At 50.2% G+C, this 22,919-nt stretch overlaps 1 protein-coding gene across 22 annotated transcripts in view; it reads right to left on the reverse strand.

Moving 5' to 3' along the window:
• Positions 1-11,880, reverse strand: part of CAMK2G (calcium/calmodulin dependent protein kinase II gamma) — a 56,018-nt gene extending 44,138 nt beyond the window's left edge. For 10 of the 22 annotated variants that reach the window (XM_027062305.2, XM_027062299.2, XM_027062303.2 and 7 more), the window contains exons 1-2: positions 11,669-11,871; positions 10,239-10,333 (exon numbers count right to left, since the gene is read on the reverse strand). In XM_027062305.2, the coding sequence (XP_026918106.1) occupies positions 10,239-10,333; positions 11,669-11,733 (160 nt within the window). In that variant the 5' untranslated portion in view covers positions 11,734-11,871. Of the gene's footprint in view, positions 1-10,238; positions 10,334-11,668 lie in introns of all 22 variants that reach the window. The other 12 variants (XM_027062314.2, XM_027062309.2, XM_027062311.2 and 9 more) reach the window with 5 other exon arrangements.
• Between the last annotated feature and the right edge of the window lie 11,039 nt (positions 11,881-22,919).

The raw sequence follows: 22,919 nt of genomic DNA on the forward strand, positions 1-22,919 counted from the left end.
AAACTGAGGCTTAAAAAGTTGAGGGAACCTGCTCAAGGTCGCAGGCAGTGGATGCAGGTGGTCTGAGCCTAGAGCCCTTTCTCCAGCATGATGCTATGATGACAGGATAAAGAAAGTAAGAGCAACCCGTAAAAACTCCAGGCTTTGTGGGGGCATAGCTCAGTTCACCTCGACGTCTCCAGGCCCAGGCAGGTACCTTCACATCTCCATCTGCCAAACAATTCCTGCCTCCCTTGGTAAGGGCTTCTCCCCACCCTACCTCTACCTTAATAGCAAAGAGCCTCTGTAGAGCTTGCCATGACTCCCACAACCATCCTACCAGGTAGGTGCTATGACGGTCACCATTTCACAGAAAATGACACTGAAGCCCAGAGAAGTTAAATAACTTGCCCGAGATCACACATGTGGAAAGGGAGGAACTAGGATTCAGACCCAGGCCTGCCAAGATAATGTAGTCTGTGATAATGCAGGGATTATAGACTAAAAGGAATTCCTAATTGTTGTTTCACCAATCACCCCTAGTTTTGTCCTAAACTTTCCCTCTAGCAACAGCTCTGCTTTGTGGAAAAAGGAGGTGGGGACAGGCAGAGATTAGTTCCTGCTGCCCAGGCTAATCCATCCCAGCTGCCCAAAGATCTGGGTCAGGCCCTCCTTCCTATCCTCAGGTTTGGCATTACCTCTAACCGGGATGCAGCCAGAAAACCACAGGTAACCCCACACTCCCACATCACCTGGGACCCATCAGTCCCAGGGACTTTCAGACCCTAGAGTTAGTTGAGAAAGTAGTGCTAGCCCAGCCCAGTTGGCAGGGGGCTTGCTTTTTCCAGATATGGCTGGAAGGATGTCAGGGCTACCCCACCTTCCTCTCAGCCCCTGAAATTTGGATGGGAGTACCCAGCTAGCCAGCCCCAAAGCTTCCCTCTCTCTGACCACTTACCTCACCACCCTCCAACCCACAACCCTTGGGCATGGCTGCCCAGGCAGGTGCAGAGGAACAGCATCTTGCAATGCAGAGGTGGCTGCTAAGGGGAAGGCCTGTAAGATTAATGTTTATCTCCTCCCATAAGTCTCTTACTGGCTAATGGTTCCAGTCCCACAAGAGCAACAGCACTAAAAATAAGGGTGCTCTGGCTTTACCAGTGACTCAGAAGGAGGAGAGACAGATTCATCCTTCCAGCTCCTTGAAGGAGCTTCCCAGCGTCCAGAGGGTCCTTGTTAGCCACTTAATTCAGCCCTGTCTCCAAGAAGCTGAGTCCCCATGTCTTCTCTGAACCCCAGGCTACTCCTTCATCTTTGCTCTGATCCTTAACCATGCAGTCCATCCATGAACACAACAGTTCTGGAGCCAGACAGCCCCGGGTTGAGTCCAAGCCCTGCTATATCAGGTAAGCTATTAAACTCATCTGAGCCTCATTCATGCATTCAAAAAAATATTTACTGAGGCCTTCCATGTGACATGCACTGTTCTAAATGCTGTGGATACAGCAGTGAACAAAACAGGACAAAAATCCCTGCCTTGATAGAGGTGATATTCTAGTGGCGCTGGGTTGGGGGAGGGACAGACAATAAGAACTAGATGGCACATTAAATGTCTTGGCAAGTGCAATGTAGAAAAATAAAGCAGGGAAGGGGAATAGTACATATCTAAATAGGATGATCACGGAAAGCCTCAGCAAGGAAATGACATTTGATTAGGACCTAATGGAGGTGATAAAAGGAGCCAGATAGATACCTTGGGAAAGAGTGTCCTCACTTCTAAAACAGAGGCAGTCAGGGGCGCCTGGGTGGCTCAGACAGTTAACTGTCGGAGTCTAGATGTCGGCTCAGGTCATGATCTCGTGGTTTGTGAATTCCAGCTCCGCATCCACACACTGCCAGTGTGGAGCCTGCTTGGGATTCTTTCTCTCCCTGTCTCTCTGCCCCTTCCCAGCTCACACTCTCTCTCTCAAAACAGTAAATGAATAAACTTAAAGCAAAGAAAGAAAGAAAACAGAGGCAGTGATATCTGCAGATTAAATGAGGTAATCAGGTAAATGCTCGGCACGGTGCCTGGCACATGGAGAACCTCAGCCGTGGCTATCACCAGAGACACTGAGAGAGTTGGACCCATTCTCTCTCAGCTTGGGCACCCAGAGAGTCCACAACACACCAGCAGAGCCCTCTGACTCAGCTCTGTTGCAGCCCCCCTGGGCATCGAGGTATTCCCTCCTGTTTTGGTGGGGCCCGCCTGTGTCTACAGCCTGCAGGTGAAAGGTTAGCAACAGGGGCTTCTCAGAGAGAGGAAAGCCTAAGGAAGTGCAACTGCCTGCAGGATCCCTCCTCTTCCTCAGCCTCACCTTTGTTGGCTGTGGCATCCTGCCATGCAGAAGCTCTGCTCAATGAACCATGTGGTTTTTGCCAACCATTCTCTCTCTGCCTCCTCACACCATACACAGCCAGCCGGTACCCCGGCCTCTCTGCTATTGTCTCCTGTCTCTTTCCTCCACACACCTCCTGGCCTGTAGTCCCCTCCAGGACTGGTCTACGTCTGGGGAAAAAGCAGAGAGCTCCACCCTAGCAGAGGCTGTGGTATTTCAGGAACAAATATGGTTTGTAGAGCATCTTTCCCAATTGCAAGGGCTGTCCTGGCTAACGCACAGTATCACAACCCCAAAAGAGGTGAGGCCACTGAACTGACTTGGTCCACAATGGCAGGTCAAGGGCCTGGCTGGGCATCCTAAGGTGATAACACACCAGCTGGTGCTCTTGTCACAAAGGTGGCCTTCTCCCTTGATACACCCCTCCTCCCACTGACCATGGAGCTCACCGTTCCTAGGCCTTCCAAGGCTGACCCTCTTCCCACCCACCTTTCAAGCGGGCTATTCCCCGCCCCCTCACGTGGCCCAGCCCCCCCTTCCTGTTTGACAACAGCCACTTCCCGCTTTTGCACAGGGCCACTTCCTGCCTGCCTGTGTGCTGCTGCCATGGAGAGACCCACCCCTGCCGACCTTCAGCCCAGCTCCAACCACATCTCTCTGCAAAGTTCTCCCCCTCAATAGCAGAGGTAGCAACAGGAGCAGAAAGCAGAAGTGGCTGTTATCAGGGATCTGCTTGGGCCTTCCCCAACAGCCCCTCCAGACAGAGCCAGGCCCAAGAAACAGGCATCCCTGGAGGCTCTGCCTCTCCTGCCTTTTGCCCAAGTATGTCCAGACCTGGTCCAGGCCAAGTACCCATCACAGGAAGAGCAGCAAGGAGTGACCAGAGGGTCAGTGCCAAGCGAGACAGAAAAGAGGAAGCAGTGAGGAGACAGCATACGGCAAAGGGGAGGCAGAGTTCTAGAACCACCTCTCCCCTAAACCCAAAAGAGAAGCCTACTCCAAATGCACTTTCCTTCCATCACAGGATCAGGGGCCAGGGAAGGCTGGCCATTGATCCTCCATGGTCCTGTAGGGATATGACTGATTTAGCGACTTTTCTCTATAACCACAAGTGCCAGCACTAATTTAAAAAAAGATTTTTTTTAACGTTTATTTATTTTTGAGAGAGGCAAAGACAGAGTCTGAGCTGGGGAGGGGCAGAGAGAGAGGGAGACACAGAATCCAAAGTAGGCTCCAGGCTCTGAGCTGTCAGCACAGGGCCTGATGTGGGGCTCGAACTCACGAACTGTGTGAGATCATGACCTGAGCCAAAGTGGGACGTTTAACCGACTGAGCCAACCAGGCACCCCGCCGGCACTAGTTTCACATAAGATCCTATTGCCACCTAAATACACAACCCTCTATCATGGAAAGGACACAGAGCTCTACTCTGGCTATGAGGACACTCTCCAAGTTCCAATCCCAATGACATCCTTGACTTTTCAAAGGGTATTTCAAGGGTCTGTGCCTATGATCCCAACATGAACGATGAGAAGATTCCTACAGTTTCCTAAAGCCCAATTTCAGATGCTTCAAGTGGAATGTCTCCTCTTGCTGCCCTCCTGAGTGCCCTCGTCTTCCTTACTAAGCAGCAGAGACCTCCGTCTGGCCTCTGGGGCATCACCTGGAGGAGAAGAAACAAGGGCACCAGAGGGATCTGGTGTCATTATCCTCATTTCCAGCTGCTTATTAACAGTCCCTGGCCTTGGGCCCTGACCAGTGGGAATCCCAAGTCACAATCCCATTGACCTCATCCTGACACTGTGATGCCACATCCCTTCCTGTTTGAATCTCACTCTAAAGGTGCAAAGAGTCTCCAATTAAGAGCAAAGTCCATCCACCATGTAAGAGCAGGGGTCATGGCTTCCAATTCCTTCACACTCACACACCCGGGACCAGCTGAGGGCTATTGAGTACAGTGGGATAGGCCCTGAAATGTGCTCATGTGAACCTCCAAGGTTCTGTCCCTTAATCTGGTATTCTCCCTTTCTCTTCAGTCCTAACTCAAGCAGGTTTAACCAGGTGACACAAAAAGCCAAGCCCTACTTTGGCCTTTGTGTCGTAAGATAAGAGAAGCTTTAACTAAGGAGGGAAAGGAGAGAGGAACCAAGAAGTTGTTCCATAGCAAAGGTCTTCCAAACCAGCTTGGGTGGAGAAAATCCCCATGGGGTCACTAGCAAGGTCCAAGAAGGCAGGGCTCTGCCTCTGGACACTCTGGATGCTCTCAGGGCCAGAACAGGGTCAGCCGCTGAGTTCTCCATGCCCCCGGCACGGCTCTGGGTGCCTGCAGCCTTTGCCCACTGTTTTGGTGACATTTCCTTCATGGTAACCAGCCCCAAGTAAAACATCCCAGGAAGCAGCCCCTAAAAATAGCTCCTCCCAGGGCAGCAGCAAGGGGGGGGGAGGGGAAGAGAGAGAGGAGAAAAGAGGGGAGCAGATGGGAAGCTGTTGCTGCTGCTGATAGGACCCAGCCAGGAAGCAGAGACGGTGTTGGTGGGGAGTGGCTGGAAATGTCCCCACCACAAAGGGTCTGTACCCAGAGACGGGGGGTACAGATGAGAGCGAGGCCTCAGCGAGCAGAACGGAGGGATTTGCTCCACTGGGCTTAGAGCTCTGGGCCTAGATGGAGGTGTGGGGATGATATATCAACATTCATCACAGGAACAAAATGCCCAGAATCTGGTTTAAAGGGAGGAGCCAAGTGAAGACCACACTGCTTGAGGATGCTGGGGTCTGAGCCCTAGCAAAATCACTGGCATACCTACAGCTCAAAAGAAACAAACCAACCTTCTGTGCCTTGGTTTCCCCACTGGCCCTGGGGCAGATCTTTTTGGCCCTGGGCAGATGACAAAGGCCTCTGCTGAGAGGCACTCAAGAGGTGCAAAGTGCCCATCTCTTCCTGTCATCACCCTTTTGGCACCCATGGGATCAGGCCCTTGTTGGCCTGCCAAGGCTGTCCAGAGAGCGAGCACAGAGATGGGGACGGGAGCCCATCATACCCACGCCTCCCCTTCCCTGCCTGTAGCTTCACCAGAGAATGGGGTCAGCCACTCACCTCTAGGGTTTCAGCATAGCCTCGAAGCTTGGAACACAGCTTCTGACAAGAGACCAGGGCAAGCAGCAGGAAGAGATCAAGGATGGGGCCACCTTCCAACCTCCATCCCCACCCCATGAGGCCAGCACCCGAAGTCACTCTGGGAAGGTGGACAGGATGGCAGGGTGACAGGCCAGTGTTGTATGAACTAAGACACATAGCTCACAGCGTGACTGTATGACAAAACCGGCCCAGCATAAGCCTTGGCACAGAGAAGGGACCTCCAGGCTGTTTTCTCATCCACTTAGGGGGACGAGTCAGTGGAGCTCAGTCACTTATATACAGGATGCCCATCTCTCTGTCAACAGAAACTGACTGGCCTATTATCCTCAGGAGGAAAACACAGTTCTGCATACAACCTCCTTAAATGCTTCCTCAAGTCGCAGAGTCCTGGCATTCCAGTGCTGCATAGATCTCTCTTCCTTCTACCCCTCCCGCACTGCTGCTTCACCCTCCCCTCTCTGCCTCCCCTCACTTCACCCAGATCCTTAACAGGAAAGTCTCATTTGGAGATACCACAGGGGACACAAATGTCATGGGGGCTACTCAGGCCAACACTAAGGGGGTGGGGACTTACAGCTGGCACCACCCAGGGGGATCCTATTTCAGTCCCCAGGGCCAGCTGGACCCAGAAAGGGACAGCCTTTGCCCTTCTGGTGGCCAACATGCCACAATCTCGGCCACTCAGCTTGCCACAGGCTTGGACACAGACTGACACCTCAATCTGGGGGCTCAGAAGGAGGCCCCTAATCACAGAAAAGCCCATGTGCACAGATGGCCACATACAGGCAGAGATGCCACCTAGAAAAGGCTGGGCCAAGGTTTGTCTGGTAATCTCGGAGAATGTGGCAAGAGTGATTGTTGATGCTGTTACTGATTTTAGATGGCATTTCTTAAAGCATGGCTGAGGGACCACCTGCATGAAATTCACTAGGGCACCTGTGTAAAATTTAGATTCTGGGACCCAACCCTAGACCTTCTGTGGATGGAGACTAGGAATCTGTATTTTTTAACCAGTACTCAGGTGATCCTTACACATACTAAAATTGAAAATTGTGGCTGAGAGGAAGTCCCAACATTGCCCTATAAGGTCATTTCTGAAGGGAAGAAAGAATCATAAGCTACACTATCTTCCTACATCGCCCATCTACCATATATGCCCCAAGCACGGTCTATAACTTCATGTGTCCTCTCCAACAGTCATGTCAGGCTTACAGCTTGGCTCCATGGATTCACAAAGGGGGAACCCAAGCCAGCCACAAGGTACGAGGGTTCCTACAACTTGGCTCCGAGTTTCCTGACAGCCAAAGCCAAGAAGCAACCATGACCGGTTATGTGGTCCTTTGAATCCATTCATTCAACATGTATAGGCTAGGTATGTGTCAGGCACTTTGTTGGGCCCTGCCTGCACAGAAGTGAAGAAATAGATATGGTTCCTACCCTCACTTCACAGGTCCTCAGGAAGAGGAAAGCTTGCTTACATTTAGCCTCAATAGAAATTTCTTCACGGGGGTAGGGGGTATACAGACTAAATAAATAGACATAGCAAGTGCTGTAACAGATTTCAAAATACTGTTTCTGGTAGCATCTCTTAGTAAGGCCAAGTATCCACTGTAGTAAAAGCAACTGGAATCCAGATAAATGGTCCAAATACAGAGATTTCTTATAATGCTAACTGTTCCAAGGATAAATCCTAAACTACGGAAGAAGAAAGGACCATTTGCCCTTCAACTATAGCAATATGGGGAAACGCTTTGGATGTAAGCAAGAGAGCAGGATATAAAATGTTAGGCTCCACGAGGTGAAAATCTATATGCATATGAATAAAGATAAGAAGGGAATATGAAGATTTAAAAATAAAAAAAGACATAAGGGCTCAGGCTCCTTGGGGGGTGCTCTTAAATCTTAAAATAACGACTTATCATTGCCATCACCTGGCCCACTAGCTCCTGCATCCAAGCCTATTTTAAATGCCTCCTTCAGCCTAGTGGAGAGCTAAGCTTGGAACCACAGGCTCCCTTCAGAGCCCCAACTCCACACCTATCACTGTTCCAAGCAAAGGGAGTGACGTTATGTGACTTCCAGTGACTTTATGTAGACAGGCCAGCAGACAAAGACGGTGCTCAATGCACAGGCACACGCACGCCCTACCTTGTAACACGGCTATGAACGTGGGCCTCTGAAGCCGCAATGACAAGAAACAACAGAGCAAAAGAAGGATTCCCATCCATATCAGATCCCCCATAAGACCAGGTGATCTCTCCCCATGCCTCCTGAACACTTCACCATGGATGCCAAGGAGAAGCAGCTTGATACCCTTTTCTTTCCTTTCGACTTACAGCACAGAAAATCACAAACAAGAAAGGAAAAGGCAGAGAGACTCAGCAAACAGAGCAAGCCCCTTCGGACCCTCATGGATGACTCCAGTGGGCCCACCACATTCCCAGACACAGAAATCCAACACCTGCGGAGCCCTAGACAGACAGACAGTGACTAGTGAAACCCAGCCCCAGCTGCTGCACCTTTATAAAATATACAGCGTAAACTGAGAGGCTGCAGGGAAGCCACGGCCTTCACTCCCTAACCCCATGGGCACCAGCGTAGTGGGCACCCTGGCCCAACTCTCCACAAGCTCACATCCCCTGTGCCCACACCTACAGCACAGCCCCCAGCTTGGTCCCTCCATCTCCAAGACAACACCCTCCCACTCTCCCACCTCGAAACAGTACTGGCACCGACAGATTCCTGACCCGTCTTGTTGGCACCTGTGCCTATCAGCCAGGACCAGGCCTCTGTCCCTAAGTTAACCTGGCACGCAAGCCATACAACAGAGCCCCAGTCTTGGCATAACCATCTCGAGAGAGGGGGAGTTGATGTCTGAAGCATATGATCTTACACAAGAATCCTTTTCTTGAGGAAAAAAAAAAAAATCAAAGAGAAACCAAACCTCATCCAGTTTGGGCAGGGAAAGAAAGATGTCAGTCAGAAAACCAAGACAAGGTTGAAAGGAGGTGAGGAAGGGAATAGAACATGATGACACAGGTCAGGAAAGTTCAGGTGGGTAGGAAAGGAGAAGGAAATGACAACCAAAGGCAGGCAGCTCCACAAAGTCACCACAACAGCTATCTTCACATCCTAGAGTTTGGTTCCTAGAGTCCCTCCCTCCCTTACCCCTGGGTCGGAGGACACTGGTGAGATGAGGAATGCTAAGCATTGCATCACTAACTGGAGACACCAGACACCAGCCCCATTTCTGATGCACCAGGGCTATGCTGCGTGGGCACAGGGAGGTATCCACTCTAGAACTGTCGTCTCTGCCTGCACCCTGCACCCTTGGCCAGAGGATGTCTGCCAAAGAGCCCAGCCCACTGTGTCATCCCCTACCCCAGGGGAGGAGGGCATCTGACTGCCCACATATCTCTATGGCAACCATCGCCTCCGACTCAAGGTACCCAGAGAGAAAGAAAACAAACAAATAAGTCAACTTCATAGCCAATTAGAGGAATGGCAAGAAGTGGAAGCTGGGAAGGAGACAGTAAGACAAGCTCTGTTTTGGGGGATAAAGAGAAGCCCTCCCAGACAGGAGGCAGACACAGCCTTGGTAAACAGGTCCCAGAACAACTGTACACATAACAGAAGCCCACTGTCATCTCTGTGGAATTTAACAGCTTCTCTGATGCTGAGGGACATTTACTGTATCTCTTACCCCAGAGACGCCTGGGTCACTATTAACCACAGTCCTCACCTTCCCCAGGGTGTTTGTCCTGGCTCCTAATATATTTGTGGCATCCCATTGCCCCATACTAATTCCTTTCTCTGAGTCTAATAACCTTTGTCGCCCTCGATGACGATCCATCCACATTACCTCTGTACTCACTAGACCTGTTCACATAGCACTTCACACATTGCTGGGTCTATACCTATCAGATGAGGTGAGTTTGGCAAGCACCCAATACAAGGTTCAGGGAGTGTAGGTTCGAGGTGTGAAAGACAGGGCCTCACCCTCCTGGCCTCAGGTACTTGGGAGGATCTCACAAAGCAGGCCCCAAGACCTGGGCCTTCACAATCCTCAGATCTGGACGCAATGCTGCTCCCACCCGGGCCAGGCAATTGAGATTTCCAGACCATGAGGCATCACCCTCTCCCCAGGACAGGCTGCATCTGCTGCTGCACCACCAACTTTGTAATTTGATCAAAAAAGCAATCAAGTTCATCTGGCAGGATTTGTTCCCGAGAAGCCCTCGCCAGTAGCAGCCTCCCCTGATGTTTACAGATTCCCTTCCCTTGGGAGTCTGTTCTGCCGCCTGGTGGGCAGGGGGAGGCTGGATTTGTCAGAGCTGTTCACTTACTGCATTTCCATCCTAAGTCACCACTGGGGCACAGGGAATAGGACAGGCCTGGGGTGGCTACCACTACCCCCAACACAGAGACTCCAAATTTAGAGCTCCCCATTCCATGCTACCACCACTCCCCACATCTCCTCTTCCCTTAAAAACCAAACTCCCTTGAGCCTTCAGGGACCATTCCTTCTCATAACTATCTCCATGTCTTACATCTTTCTCATCTTTTCTACCTGAGCACTTCTGGTTCCCCATGCAACTCCTTGCCTGGCTTCCAAGTCAACCAACCCTGAAATCTCAATTCTTCTGCAGGGGCTAAAATGCACAACTCCTAATTCCTGAAACATCTTCAGAAGCTATAGCCCTTCGAGGCAGTCTAATGAGAGGCCAAGATGGGGGAACACTCACCCCGGGCAGATAACTTCTTGGTATTGATGATTTTTGCTGCATACTCTTGCGTGGAGGTTTTCTTCACACACCTGCGGACCACAGAGAAAGCACCCCTGGAGGGAGAAGGGGGAAAGAACTGGGACACGGAGCAGAGCAGAGTGACACAGACACGCTTCGGGTCTGAGAACAGTGATGATCGCATTACCATCCCTTTAGTCAAAATCACACACACCAGCATAGTGACCATCGCCATCCAACGTGGGGCAGAAGGATGAGGCCACTGCATGACACTGAACAGATGTGATGGAGGACCACCACATCCCACTCCCACATCTAGTCACTGGACAAAGCAACACCCCAACCTCAGGCTGTACATCAGGAGCTGGTGGGCAATGCTTAAAACACACACCTGCTGCATCTCACAGACAGCTCTGCAGTCCCAACCAGGAGAACCAGGAGAAGGGACAGAGACCCTGCCCTTCCCTCAGCGGGAGTAGTTGAGGGTAGGGGAAGGGAAGATTAGACAGAAGGTATAATCCGGAGAGGGAAATCTCCCTCAATCATAGGGGAAGATGAGGAAAGTGAGCCCCCACAACTGGCTTCATCCCACTGCACCCCGGCTCAACTGACAGCACGGAAAGAGAGGATCTCAGACATCAATAGCTCCCCAACCCTATGATATTTTCCACTACTTTCCCCCCAAATGGGAGCTCGCACTCTCTAGCTCTGGAAACGTCTAGGGGGGCGGGCAGGGCGGGGGCTGCAGTGGCCGGGCTCGGCGCCGCGGGTGGGGGTGGGGGGGGGCCGGGGCTGCTGCAGCGGCCAGCTCAGTGCAGAGGGGAGGGGGATGCCGCGGCTGCGGCGCGCGGCTCCCGGGACCACTGCAGGGATAGGGGGAGGGGATAAGGGGGTGCTGCAGCACTGCCCAGAAGCGGGGCTGGGATCCTGGAAGCATCACTAGCGGGGGGCGGGGCCGGGCACCAAACATCCCCCCCACACTCAGGCACCGCAGCGGGGTTGGAGCCGCAGGGCCAGGGAGGGTCCTGAGTGCCAGGCGCGTGGGACCTGAGACAGGGTGCTGAGTGAGCTCCTGAGTAGGGTGAGGAGGGGGCGCGGCGAGCAGGCGGGGTCAGAATGGGGGGCGCCTGATGGATGAGGGAGGGGCGGGGCTGGAGGGCTCCGAGGAGCGGTCCGGGGGCTGCAGTCCCCGCGACAGCGCGGTGTGCAGCAGCCTGGGCAGCTGCTGCAGGGCGCGGAGGGGGCTGCGGGACAGAGAGCTGGGGACGAGGGGGCCCCGGAGGCGGCAGGCGGGAAAGGCTGGGGGTGGGGCGGGCCGAGGGGGCGCTGCAGCGGCCGGTGCAGGGCCGGGGGGCGGGGCGAGGAGCCGCATAGCGCCCGGGCGGCGGGGACAGGGTGGGGGGCCGCGGCGGGCGGAGTGAGGGCCGTACTTGCCGAGCTCCTCGAAGAGCTGGTAGTCGTCGGTGAAGCGGGTGCAGGTGGCTGTGGTGGCCATGCTGGCGGGCGGGCGGACGCGGCGGTGCAGCCCGCGCCGACGTCGGTGCACAGTCACCGCCGCCCGGCTGAGGGAGCAAGAGGAGGAGACGGGGCTGAGCCCGGCAGCACCGCGAGACTTTACCGGGGAGAGCGAGGGAGGGAGGGACACCCCCGCGCCCGCCCGCCTGCCCCGCCCCCAGTCCCGCCGGCCCCCCGCCCGGCCCCCGGACCGCCTCCGGGGAGGGGCCTTCTGTCGCCGGCTCCGCCCCGCCCCGGGAGCCGCCCGGGTCTGGCCGCGCGCTCAGGGGAGCAGAGGGGAGCAGAGAGGAGCGGGGGTCCCAGCCCCGGGCCACCCCGAGGGAGCCGAAAGCCTAGCGACCTGTGGGTTTGTCCCAGGGCAGACCCTGCAAGGGCTCGGAATGTGCGTGCTATATGTGTGTTTTGGGAATATGTACCGGTCTGGACCACCGAGTTTTCTAGCAGTCTTTAGCCCCCAGACCGGCTCATACGACGTGGAGAAGAGGCCAAGGTCAAAAAGTCGGCGTCAGACTGCACACGCGGGCGGCGCCCCCAGCCTGTGCAGAGCCAGTGCTTTCAGCAGCCTTCCCTCTGGAAGCTGATAGTCTAGACTTGTGTAAGCATCAGGGCCATTATTAGATAAAACCCTTCAGGCACGGTTTGTTCAGGGAGACCAGGCCAGAGCCAAGGATGCAGGTGGAACTTTGCCTTCCTGCACTCCAACCTTGGAGATAAGACAATGTTCTCTCTCAGGCTAGTAACGGCAGGGATGAAGTGGGAATGATTAGAAACGTTTTGTGCAGTTGTGGGCTGGAAGAGCAAGTGGAAGGAAGGAGAAAATATCCCCATTTTCTTTCAGCACACCCTGTATTTTTATTTTATGGCACCCATCACAATTTGTAATGATATATTTACTGCTATGAGAGGCAGTAGAGCTAGCATGTGGTTGTCTAAAGAGTGAATTCTGATGTCAGACTGCCTGCTTGGATGTATGGGCAATTCATTGACCAGCTGTGTGATGTTGGTCAAGTCACTGAATCTTTCTGTGCTTCAGTACCTTATCTGAAAACTGAGAAGAATAATAGTATCTACCTCGCAGGGTTGTGAGTATTAAATGGGCTAAATCACATAAAGTACTTTGAAGAGCTCCTGGCACCTAATTAGAACAGAGGTAGCTATTATTATTTAATATTTGTCTTCCCACTAAATTGTAGGCTCCAATAGGGCAGGGCCCCTGCCTCCTCTGTTCATCATTGTGTACTTAGCCCCAGACCCTCAGGAAATATTTGTGGAATGAAGGGACTACTTAGGGCTGTGGTAGGGGGAGGGAGCTACCATTCCTTCCTCTGTCCCCACTGTCAGAGGAATGGTAGCACTGAGGCACATAACTGTCTCAGTGGAGGAGAAACACGCTGGGCAGGTTCCCGACCTGCCCTCCCTGGGCAAGTGTACCCCAAGTCCCGGGCCAGCCCCAACTGGGCAGGATGGAGTTGGGCCAACTGCTGCAGCTCAGTCTTGATTACAGCAGGACGCCCACTGGGAGTCAGGCCTCCATTGTCAGCAGGCTGGCTCACAGAGAAGGCAGCTGAGAGGCTGAGAGGCTTTCCAGCCTCCCTGGCTGCCTCCCTGAGGGGTGGGTGGAGCAAATCTCCCAGGGAGGGCTCCCCTCCTCTCCTTAAGCAACAGCCCTGGGAGCTAAGGAGAGCCAGACTGCCCAGTGGGGGCGATTTAAGGAATAGGAGAGGAAAAGCATTAACAGATTGTCTAGGAAGGGGTCAGAGAGGGCCAGAGGAAAGGGCTGAGGTGACAGTACACCATGCTCCACCCCTCCCCAGGGCAACAGGAAGTAAGGCGCTGGGGAGTAAGGCCACTTCCTATCTCAAAGCACTGGGGTGAAAGCCAGGTTCCAAGTCCCAGCGTGGGACTTGGGCAGGGCAATGCAATGAGATTATATATGGGGATGACAAACAGTCCCGAGTTTCTGTCATCTACCTTAAATGCAGAAGTGACAGCTAGTCTGCACTCCAGAAATAGGGGCTGCATATTAATCATCAATATGCCCTTCCCGAGCCCTCAGGACAACTTGGTTCCCGACCTCCTCATGTTGAAACTTAATATTCATTAATATAAGGTGGAGTGAGAAGATGGAGGGAGATCTGAACAAGCACAGACTAGGGCTACTGGAAAGTCCCCTAGGGTATCCCAGGAAAAAATGTTAAAACAGCACTACAACTGCCAGGTACCTACTGTGAGGGGGGGGCTATCTTCTCCACTGAGCATGAGGGTTCTACCCTGGATATTTGAGGGTAACCATATAAAGCACTTTGCAATGAGCCTCTGGGTAAAAGGAAGAGTGATGAAAAAAATAGTGGGGAGAAGCCTTGGGGATGACTCACAGTACTGTGTAAGGGGAACTAGCTATCTTTCAACAAATGTTTATCAACTGCCTACTATGTGCTTGGCACTGCTTCTCATTTTGAGAAACATCCAAATAAAGTGGAAAATTAGACTTCACAATCAAAACAAAACTCAAATCATTCTCTCCTTTTTCCTTTCTATGTTTCTCTCACTCCTCCTTCTCTCACTACTTCTGTCAACAAGTCAGACTCTGACGTGGCCAGAGTGGCAATTCGGAGCCTATAGACACCTTTGTGTGCACACACAAATACACACCCTCATACACACCCTCCTGATTCCCATTGCTGTAGTACCTACGCAACCTCCAGCTACCCCACAGAAATTAGGAGGAAGATGCATATAAATAATGAGTTCACCAGCTCCCTGCGCATCAGTATCTATGGCAACCTCATGGGGTCCTCGAGCTGTGCTGTTCTGGTTGCAGCAAGTCCCCTGGGCAGCACCAGCACTCAGGCTGTGCCCACAGCATGGGGAACAGGGAATTACACAGGAAATTGATGCCCTGATAATCACCAGAGGGGTTCCACTGGGTGGGACCCTCTGTCATTCCTCTGCTCTTTCTCTTTCAAGGCTCCAAAAATTGCACCATGGGACTTGCTCCCTGAATGAGAGAAGCCTCCCTTCCTAATTTTGGAATGCAATTTTAGAGTAGAAAGGTACTTATTCTTCAGACCTGAGGAAAATGGGGCAGTTGAAAGTGAGGTGTTTAAATGCAAGGGGGATGACACTTTTGGAAACAAACAATAGTTACCTACTTGTTGGGGGATGTTGTAAAATAAATTTGGAGAGAATTTAGCCTTGTGCCCATGAGGAGTTTTCAATCCATATTCCACAGAAATGTACAGGTTACATGGTCATGCCACAGCAGCTACTCAACATATATATTGAGGTTCAATGTAAGGTTTTGTTGAAGAAGAGTCCCTGGCTTAAAGACGTCCCTGAAAGAAGTTTGAAACTCACTGGACCAGTGGCTTCCGAAGTCCCCTCCAACTCTAAGATTCTATGGCTAGTTTTGGAGAATTAGGGGTGATGAGGTCATGGTCCCTCTCCAAGGACTCTGAGAAAATTATTAGTGGTGAGGTATTTGAACCTAGTGACAACATATGAAAATGGGGATAAGAAAGAGGGAGAAAGACAAATGAAAACATTTAAATAAACAGTTCCTAAACTAGGGGGCCTGGTGAGGGATGCCCCTCTCTCTTCTGGAAGACACATCAAATCACAACAATGCACAGAGTAGTTGCAACCAACCTCAGTAACTACTCCTGATAGCAATCGTCCTTAGTAGGAGTGTTTTCCCATCCCTGCTGTGTCTAAGAACTGAAAAAAGGGTTAGGAACCACAGATTTAACCAATGACTACAGTATTTCTTAACAGAGGACCTGAGGAATGTAAGGTGAGGGACTGAGCTCTGAAGGATTGGCCACAGGGGATGAGATTTTGGAGGGGATGTGATATATATAATGTGAGGAGCTGTAGTATTTGGAGTGAGGGGCTGAGGGACTGGCAGGAAGGAACTCCCTTCCATTTCCCAGCTAGAGGGCTGATTCCAAAGGACAATCTGATTTCCTTCTGCCTTCCCACCCCCAGTCCAGGTCAGGGCTCTCTCTCACCCCTCCACCATCCTCCTAGAGACTATGCATTCCTTGAAGATAGAGGGTACCTGATCTTTCTCCTCGTATCCTTAACACAGAGCACAAAGCCTGGCATATAGTAGGTGCTCAGTAACTATTTGTAGAATGAATGGAGTATTGGGGGCAGGAAACTGAGACATTTAGGATGAAGAGGGAGCACCAGAGGAGAGGTGACAAAGCTGTTATCAGAGACGGAAGGGAGATACTGAGATAAGGGGCCAGCTGCCTGCACCATTGGGGATGGATGGTCAGGGCTGGAAGAGTGGCATGTGGGGCCCCCTGGTGGGCAGACCTGAGGCACACAGGATGCTAGAGGGAGGGGATGGAGAGCCAGAGGCCTATGAATGAGAAAGAGAGGTGTGGTGACAATAATAAAACCATAATTGTAGTTAACCTTTAGGGAGAGCTTGCTACCAGAAAGTCATAGGCACTAGGTACTCTAACCTATGCTATTCCATGTAACCCTCACCACCACACTATGAGTGTAGGGGCCGGGCCATCAGCCCCATTTTACAGAAGAGGAAACTGGAGTTTAGAAAAGCAAAGTAGGGGCACCTGGCTGGCTCAGTTGGTAGAGCATCTGACTCTTGATCTTGGGGTCTTGAGTTCAAGTCCTATGTTGGGTGTAGACATTACTTAGAAAGAAAACAAGGAAGGAGGGAGAGAGGGAGGGAAGAAGGAAGGGAGGAAGAGAGGGAGAAAGAAAAGGAAAGTAGCTTGCCTAGGAGCAAACAACTAATATGTTGTAGGGGATGATGTGACTGAAGAGAAGTGAAAAAAAAGTGGGTATTGAGGTGGAAGAGAAGTAAATGGCATGCAGGGTTCAATATAGATATGATCATACTAGCAATGGGATCCAGATTGGAATCTTAAACCCAAGGTGGATTTATCCCAATCTAATCCTAGTCCTGAATCCAGATACTTACTCAGAGGAGACACTCATTCATTCATTCATTCATTCATTCATTCATTTCTTTAGTCTTGTTGCTCACTATTCTGTTCTAGTCACTTGGGAACCTAAGAGAACAATCTGACAAAATTCTTGCCCTCATGGAACTTACATTGGACTGTAATGTAGTCCTGTATGGACTGTAATGCAGTCTGTACTGTTGGCAAGCAATTAGCCTAGAAAGTGGTCCCTTTAGACTGGAGTAAGTTCCACAGAGAAAATAAAATAAAGCAATGGGATAGAGTGAGGGAGGAATGGAGAATTTCTTTAACTGAGGTACTCAAACATGGATACTCTTGGAAAGGGACTTTTAAGGGAGACCTAAAGGATAAAGAGGCAGTCATTTGAAGACGTGGGGCAGAAGCATACCCAGTGGAAGGAACTGCAGCAAAAGGCTGAAACAAAATTGGTCACGGTATATTGGAGGAGTGGAAAGAAGGACTGTGTGGCAGGAGCAAAAGGGCAAGTGGGAAGCAGTAGGTTAACAGGATCTGGAGACCCCAGTAAACCCCACTGTCCTGGTACAACTACCCTGGTGCTCCTTCCAAGCTGTGGGTCACAGGTAGTTCTCAGGGGCAGGCTGCCTTCATGCTCACAAAGGCATGAGACCTGAAACCCCAGCTCAATGCCAGAAGATACCTTCATCAAGAGTGGACATAAAAATGGGCCTGAAGCTGGAGATGATGCTGTTCCTTATTTACCACAATAGAGGGCGGTGAAGGGGGGCTCAGGGTGACCTCTTAGTGCCCCTGAGGTTTTGGGGATGTTGTGCTGAGGGGTTCTGCACACAGCCAATGTCCTCAGTTCTGCTGAGGGGTTCTGGGACAGCCAATATCCCCTCAGTCCATTTAGACAATAGTCTTACAGCCCTAAGTAGGCGTCAGTGCCAACTCTTATAGGGGACAAAAAGATGGGCCAGAAATAGGCCCTGCCTCAAAGGAGCTTTACTCACTGGAGGCAAGAAGATAAGCACGATAATAAAACAATGATACAACAAAAGATAAGTACCATAGTACAAATGGCTACCTGCATCACATTTCCCTTCCCTTGCCTAACCTCCAGTTCTCTGTTCAGGTGCCACTTTCTCCAAGTACCTTTCCCTGGCCTTTTGACTACATCAGATCCCTGAATGGCAGCCGCAAAGTTCCATCCACCACTTCTTCAAAGCGCTTGTCCCAAGTGTAATCTTACATGTGTTTGTGTGACTACAGACTTCACGAGGGTAGGGTCTGTGTCTGTTTATGTTTATCCTGTATCCTCTAAAGTGCCTGGGGCATCGTAGTTACTCAATAATAAATGCATGGGGGGTAAAAAGCAAAGTACTATGGGATTTTAATGGGGGAGCAATCAGATCAGTTGGAACAATTGGAAAAACTGGATGAGCAAAAAGGAAAGGAAGGATGTTGGCAGATGGAGTTGTAGGTGAGGGGTCATTGCTAGTAAATAAGAGAGTGTGAATCAGACCCTGAGATACTGAGTGCTTGGCAGGTGTTTGGGAAACTGGGTGGTCAGGTGAGCTGGAGGGGAGGGTGGAGTGGAGGAAAAGAACATAAATCTGGGGACCAGCAAGATGTAAATAGTATCTGGCTCTGGGCCAGGCAGGCTAGGCCTCAGGAAGGACCAATGTCCAACTGTCTGACCAGACCAACTCCAGAGGGTCTTAGATCCCAGATCTGGGCTAGAGATGATTGCTTACCAGATGATTCCACTTGAATGTCTTGCTGTCCCCTCAAATTTAACATGATCCATAGCCAAATTAATCAGATTGAGAGAGAGTATAACATAGTGGTTAAGAACAATAAAGCCAAATAAATCCTGGCTCCTCCTCTTACTAACTCTGGGAGTCTGTGCATTTTGTGACTTCTCTCTGCCTCAAGCTTTCTCATCTGCAAAATAGGGATGATGATAGAACTCACCTCACAGGGTTTTATGAGGAGTACATTATTTGTACATGAGAAAAGTAAAACAGTGCCTTTCATATTAAGGGCTCAGTAAATATTAATTATTATAATTACTTCTCTTGCCTTGACCAGTTTTTCTCTCCAGTTCCTTTGGCTGTGACAGTGACATGACTATCCTGCCAATGACCTATGTTCAGAATCTTGGAGTCAACTTTGACTCATCCCTTATCTCACTTAGAGGCAGATGTGGGTGTGGATTCTGCCACTTACTAGTTGTGTGACCTTGGGCAAGTTTCTCAAAGTCCCTGAGCTTCATGCTCCTTCCTGGTAAAATAAAGATGTCATAATTTTCACTATAGGGTCCTTATAACAATTTAATGATAATATTTGTAGGTTAATGGCTCAATTCCTGATGCTAAATAAATGGTAGTTATTATTATTATTTTCATCCTGTGTGTCATCAGGAACCAGCACCAGTATATTTCACCCTTTAAATGTCTTTGTGTCTATTCCTTCTTCTGCATTTCCCTCCCACCACCCTAGACTTGGCTTACCTCACCCTCCAGAGTTACTTCAATAACTTTGTCTGTTCAACTTCATTTGTCAACTTCATTTTATATTTCAACTTTCTTTCTTTCTCTTTCTTTCTTTTCTCTTCCTTTCTTTTCCCAGTGCTGGGGGGTAGAGCAGTGAACACAATAGGGGCTATCCTTGCCCTCAGGAAGCCTACCTTCTTGTGAGAGGGACAACCTATAAACAAATAAATATTTAATATGTCAGGTGGCGATAAATACTACAAAGGAAATCAAAGTAGGGGAAGGGGATGGAGGTGCTGTTTAATGTAGGGTAATGAAGTAATGTCCCTCTGATAAGATGAACATATGTGCAGAAATCTGCAGGGAATAATATCGCTTTCAGTAGGTCACATCTTGGCTGAAATGCTGTTTCCTTCAGAATTATGTATGAATGCTTATGTATAACTTCTTAGCCAATTCTAGCCAATCTTGTGATTTCATATCACTCACAGAATGCCCCTGCTTCTGTAGACATGCTTAACACATTAAGAATGTATATCATTGGATTAATAGTACTCTGATCATGATATCAGTGTGAACATTTTACTCTTCCTTAAATGTGCTAAGTTTTTTATGATGAACGTAGATTACTTGAATAAGAGCAAGAACAATAACACCATATTTTCTCCTCATCATCTTATTATAAACTTCATGTAACTCTGCAAGGTAAATTTTATATCCCTGTTTTACAGATGGGAAAACTGAGGCACAGAGAGGTTAAGCTAAATCTCTGAATTCAGCTCTTGAAATGTTTGGCACCTGATAACAGGCTCACTGTTTGCTTACTTTAAATTTTAGTTTTGCCTTCTTAGAGCATAGGTTTCTTAAGGGCAGAGTCCTTGCTTATTCCTGTATCTCCTTCTTCCCCCTCCTCATGCTTTTATCAGAGTACTATGTACTGTACATAATGGGTGCTTTTTAATGGATTGGCGTGTTTGATGTCTCTTGTCTATTGCTGTGATATGGTTCATTATCTTGCTCATGGTGCCATGGTGTATACTCTTGACCCTGAGTCCAAGGATGGAGAACCTGAAGCTCCTGGTTTCAAAGAGGTGAGGGAGCTGGACCTCCACCCCAAAAGGGTAGTGATTCTGCTTGTCCACTAGGGGCCGCAGTAGGCCTGGGTTTAGAGAGACATCAGGGCTGTGGATTACTCAGCAGACCCCACCCAGGAGTCATTTCCAATACCAAGTCTGTCCTAGAGCCCAAAGCCCCAGAGACAGCCTATCAGTGTACCTGGCTTCAGTTTCTTCCAATAGACCATCAGATTCCAGGACCTGGAATGAGTTAGCTCCAGAATAAAAGCTGCTGATGGCAGCTAGATAGCAGGAGTATGCTGGCAGTTTCCAGATGCCCCTCAATTAGCCAAATAAAGAAACATGCATGGAGCACACTACTGAGCGCCTGCTGTGTACCACGTAGCATGCTAGACCCTGGGACTAGCTTGGTCAACAAAACAGACTCTTATGATCCCAGCTTTTATGATCTAAGGAGGTATGCAGACAAGCCTAAAAATATTGTATTGTGTGATAAACTGCTAACATGATTTCTGTTCCAGGGTTAGTTAGCTCTCCTTGGGTCTCATTTCAAAGTAGGTTATCCCATGGGATATCTACCTGCTTTAGAGAAATGAAATAAAGATGAGAGACAGAGATAAGAACCTTTGTCCACATTTGGAGAATCACTGTGGAGTCCCCTCCTCTCTCAAGGTGGAACGGTTCCCAGTGGCTCCTGGGAGATCTGAGGGTGTCTGGGGTTGGGGTGGGTGCTGGGGGAAAGGAAGTGCCAAGCCACCTCTCCACAGCTTTTTTTCTCTCCTTTCTCCAAGTGGCCTGGGAGCTTTGCTTAGGAAGGAAAGGTTCCCCAGATTTTGGGGTGTGACCCAGACTGCTGGTTTTCTCACTGATTTCTCTTTGCCTCTTTCTTTTCTTTGCTCCTTTTTCTCAGATGATTTGTCAATCAATGTATTTATCAAATGAATGTTCTGTTTAGGGTACCCCTTTTTATCCAGAAACATTAAGTCAAGGAAATTACAACAGTTAGAGAAAGAATATAACTAGAGAGGTAAAGACAGACACCCATGCAATGCAGCATTTTGACAAGTGCAAATTGGTAGCCACAGACACTCATCCCTGGGGGCTATCCCTGGGGCTGATGTGGTCTGAGGAGACTTCCTTCCTGGACAAGGTGACCAAGACCTTCCAGGATGAGCCTTCAATCTATTCCAGTGGGGTTTCTCTGGGAGAGATATCCTCAGAGAACAGAGGGGAGGGTAAAACATCCCCCACACCCCAGCTGTTCCTTGTTCATTCCCTTGTGCCTGGACAAGGGGCTCAGAGGCCCATGTGCTCAACATTCCTGAGAAGCAGCTTCTGAGTCAGAGCCCCAGAAACAGCTGAGGCAGCTTCAGGCTGGAGTCTTGGCTCTCTTTTCCCCTTTTCTGTCCAAAAGCAACTCCCTCCCTAGCTATTTGGATGTGACCAGAAACCCAAGCAGGGCTGTGGGGTAGCAGCCTGGCTCAGCCAGTCTACAAAATGTATTTGGTCCCTGAATCCCCTTTGAGACTGTGGCCCTTAGGTAAAGGTGTATGCCCAATGCCACCCATGCCAGGAAGTCCAAGGGGTGAGGAAGACTCACCCATGCCTACAAGTCAAATCTCCCCATGTGGCCATTGTTGGGCTGCCTCTGGGAAGGGGTCGTAACTAGGACTTGGCTTGAGTTAAGACAGCAGCATTCCCCAGGCAGTGTGCCAGCACCTCCTTACTGCCTGGGCGTGGGGCCCAGGACATGCCAGGGCAATGCCAGAGAGCTGACTCAGGGGGCGGCATAAGGGGAACAGAAAAACCCTTCGCACCCACCAGCTAGGAGAGGAGAGGAAGCTGCCCTGAGGCCTGCTGTGATTGCCCTATAGTGTAGACCACCAACAGGTTCTGTGGATGGGTCTGTTTCTCAGCCACTGGTCCATGAAGTGCCACATTTCCTGGGGCCACCAGCAGAAGGCCAAGGCTCTCCCACTTTCCCTGAGTTCCTCTCTTCCTACGAAGACCTCTAGATGTGCAAATCTAGGTTTCCAAACCCCTTTCTGTGATTGATTCAGGCCCCACCATTGTCACTTTCTTAAGACTGTGATCTTGGGCAGGTCACTTACTTTGACTTTTGTGAGTCTCAGATTCCTTCTATTTAAGGTAGGATGGGTAAGACCTGCTTGTCCATAGGACTGCAGTAAGGATCAAATAAGATCACATCTATGAAGGTAATGTATATACTCTAAAGTACATTTTTAAGCAGATATTGTTAATTGTCATGGTTATTCCCAAGATGGGAATGATAGCTGCTAGCCCTTGAAACTCAAGGTCCTCCTCTTTGCCTATTTCGTCAGACAAGTAGCTCTGAAGCCAGTGCTGGAATCCTAACCCAGTCCTGGGCCTCAGAAGAAGCTTTTCTGCCTGGTGCTATGGTGCCAACTCAGGGAAGCAACCTCCACCAGCCCAGCTCTGTTAAACCGGTTCTTTCTCTTCTAATCAGACTCCTCCAGTCCAGTTTGCCTGCAGTGATGACAAAGGAACCTAAAATAGCACAGGCTCTGCAAACACTGCTGGAGATGGCTTGGGGCATAAGGCGTTGCCTGTCACCCGTGGGCCTGTCTGGGCATCCCAGCCAGGTGCAGCCCTCTACCCTCCAGGGCCTGGTGTGTCTTCCTCTATGCAGCA

Source organism: Acinonyx jubatus, chromosome D2 (assembly GCF_027475565.1).
Source record: "Acinonyx jubatus isolate Ajub_Pintada_27869175 chromosome D2, VMU_Ajub_asm_v1.0, whole genome shotgun sequence".
In the NCBI taxonomy this organism is placed as follows: domain Eukaryota; kingdom Metazoa; phylum Chordata; class Mammalia; order Carnivora; family Felidae; genus Acinonyx; species Acinonyx jubatus.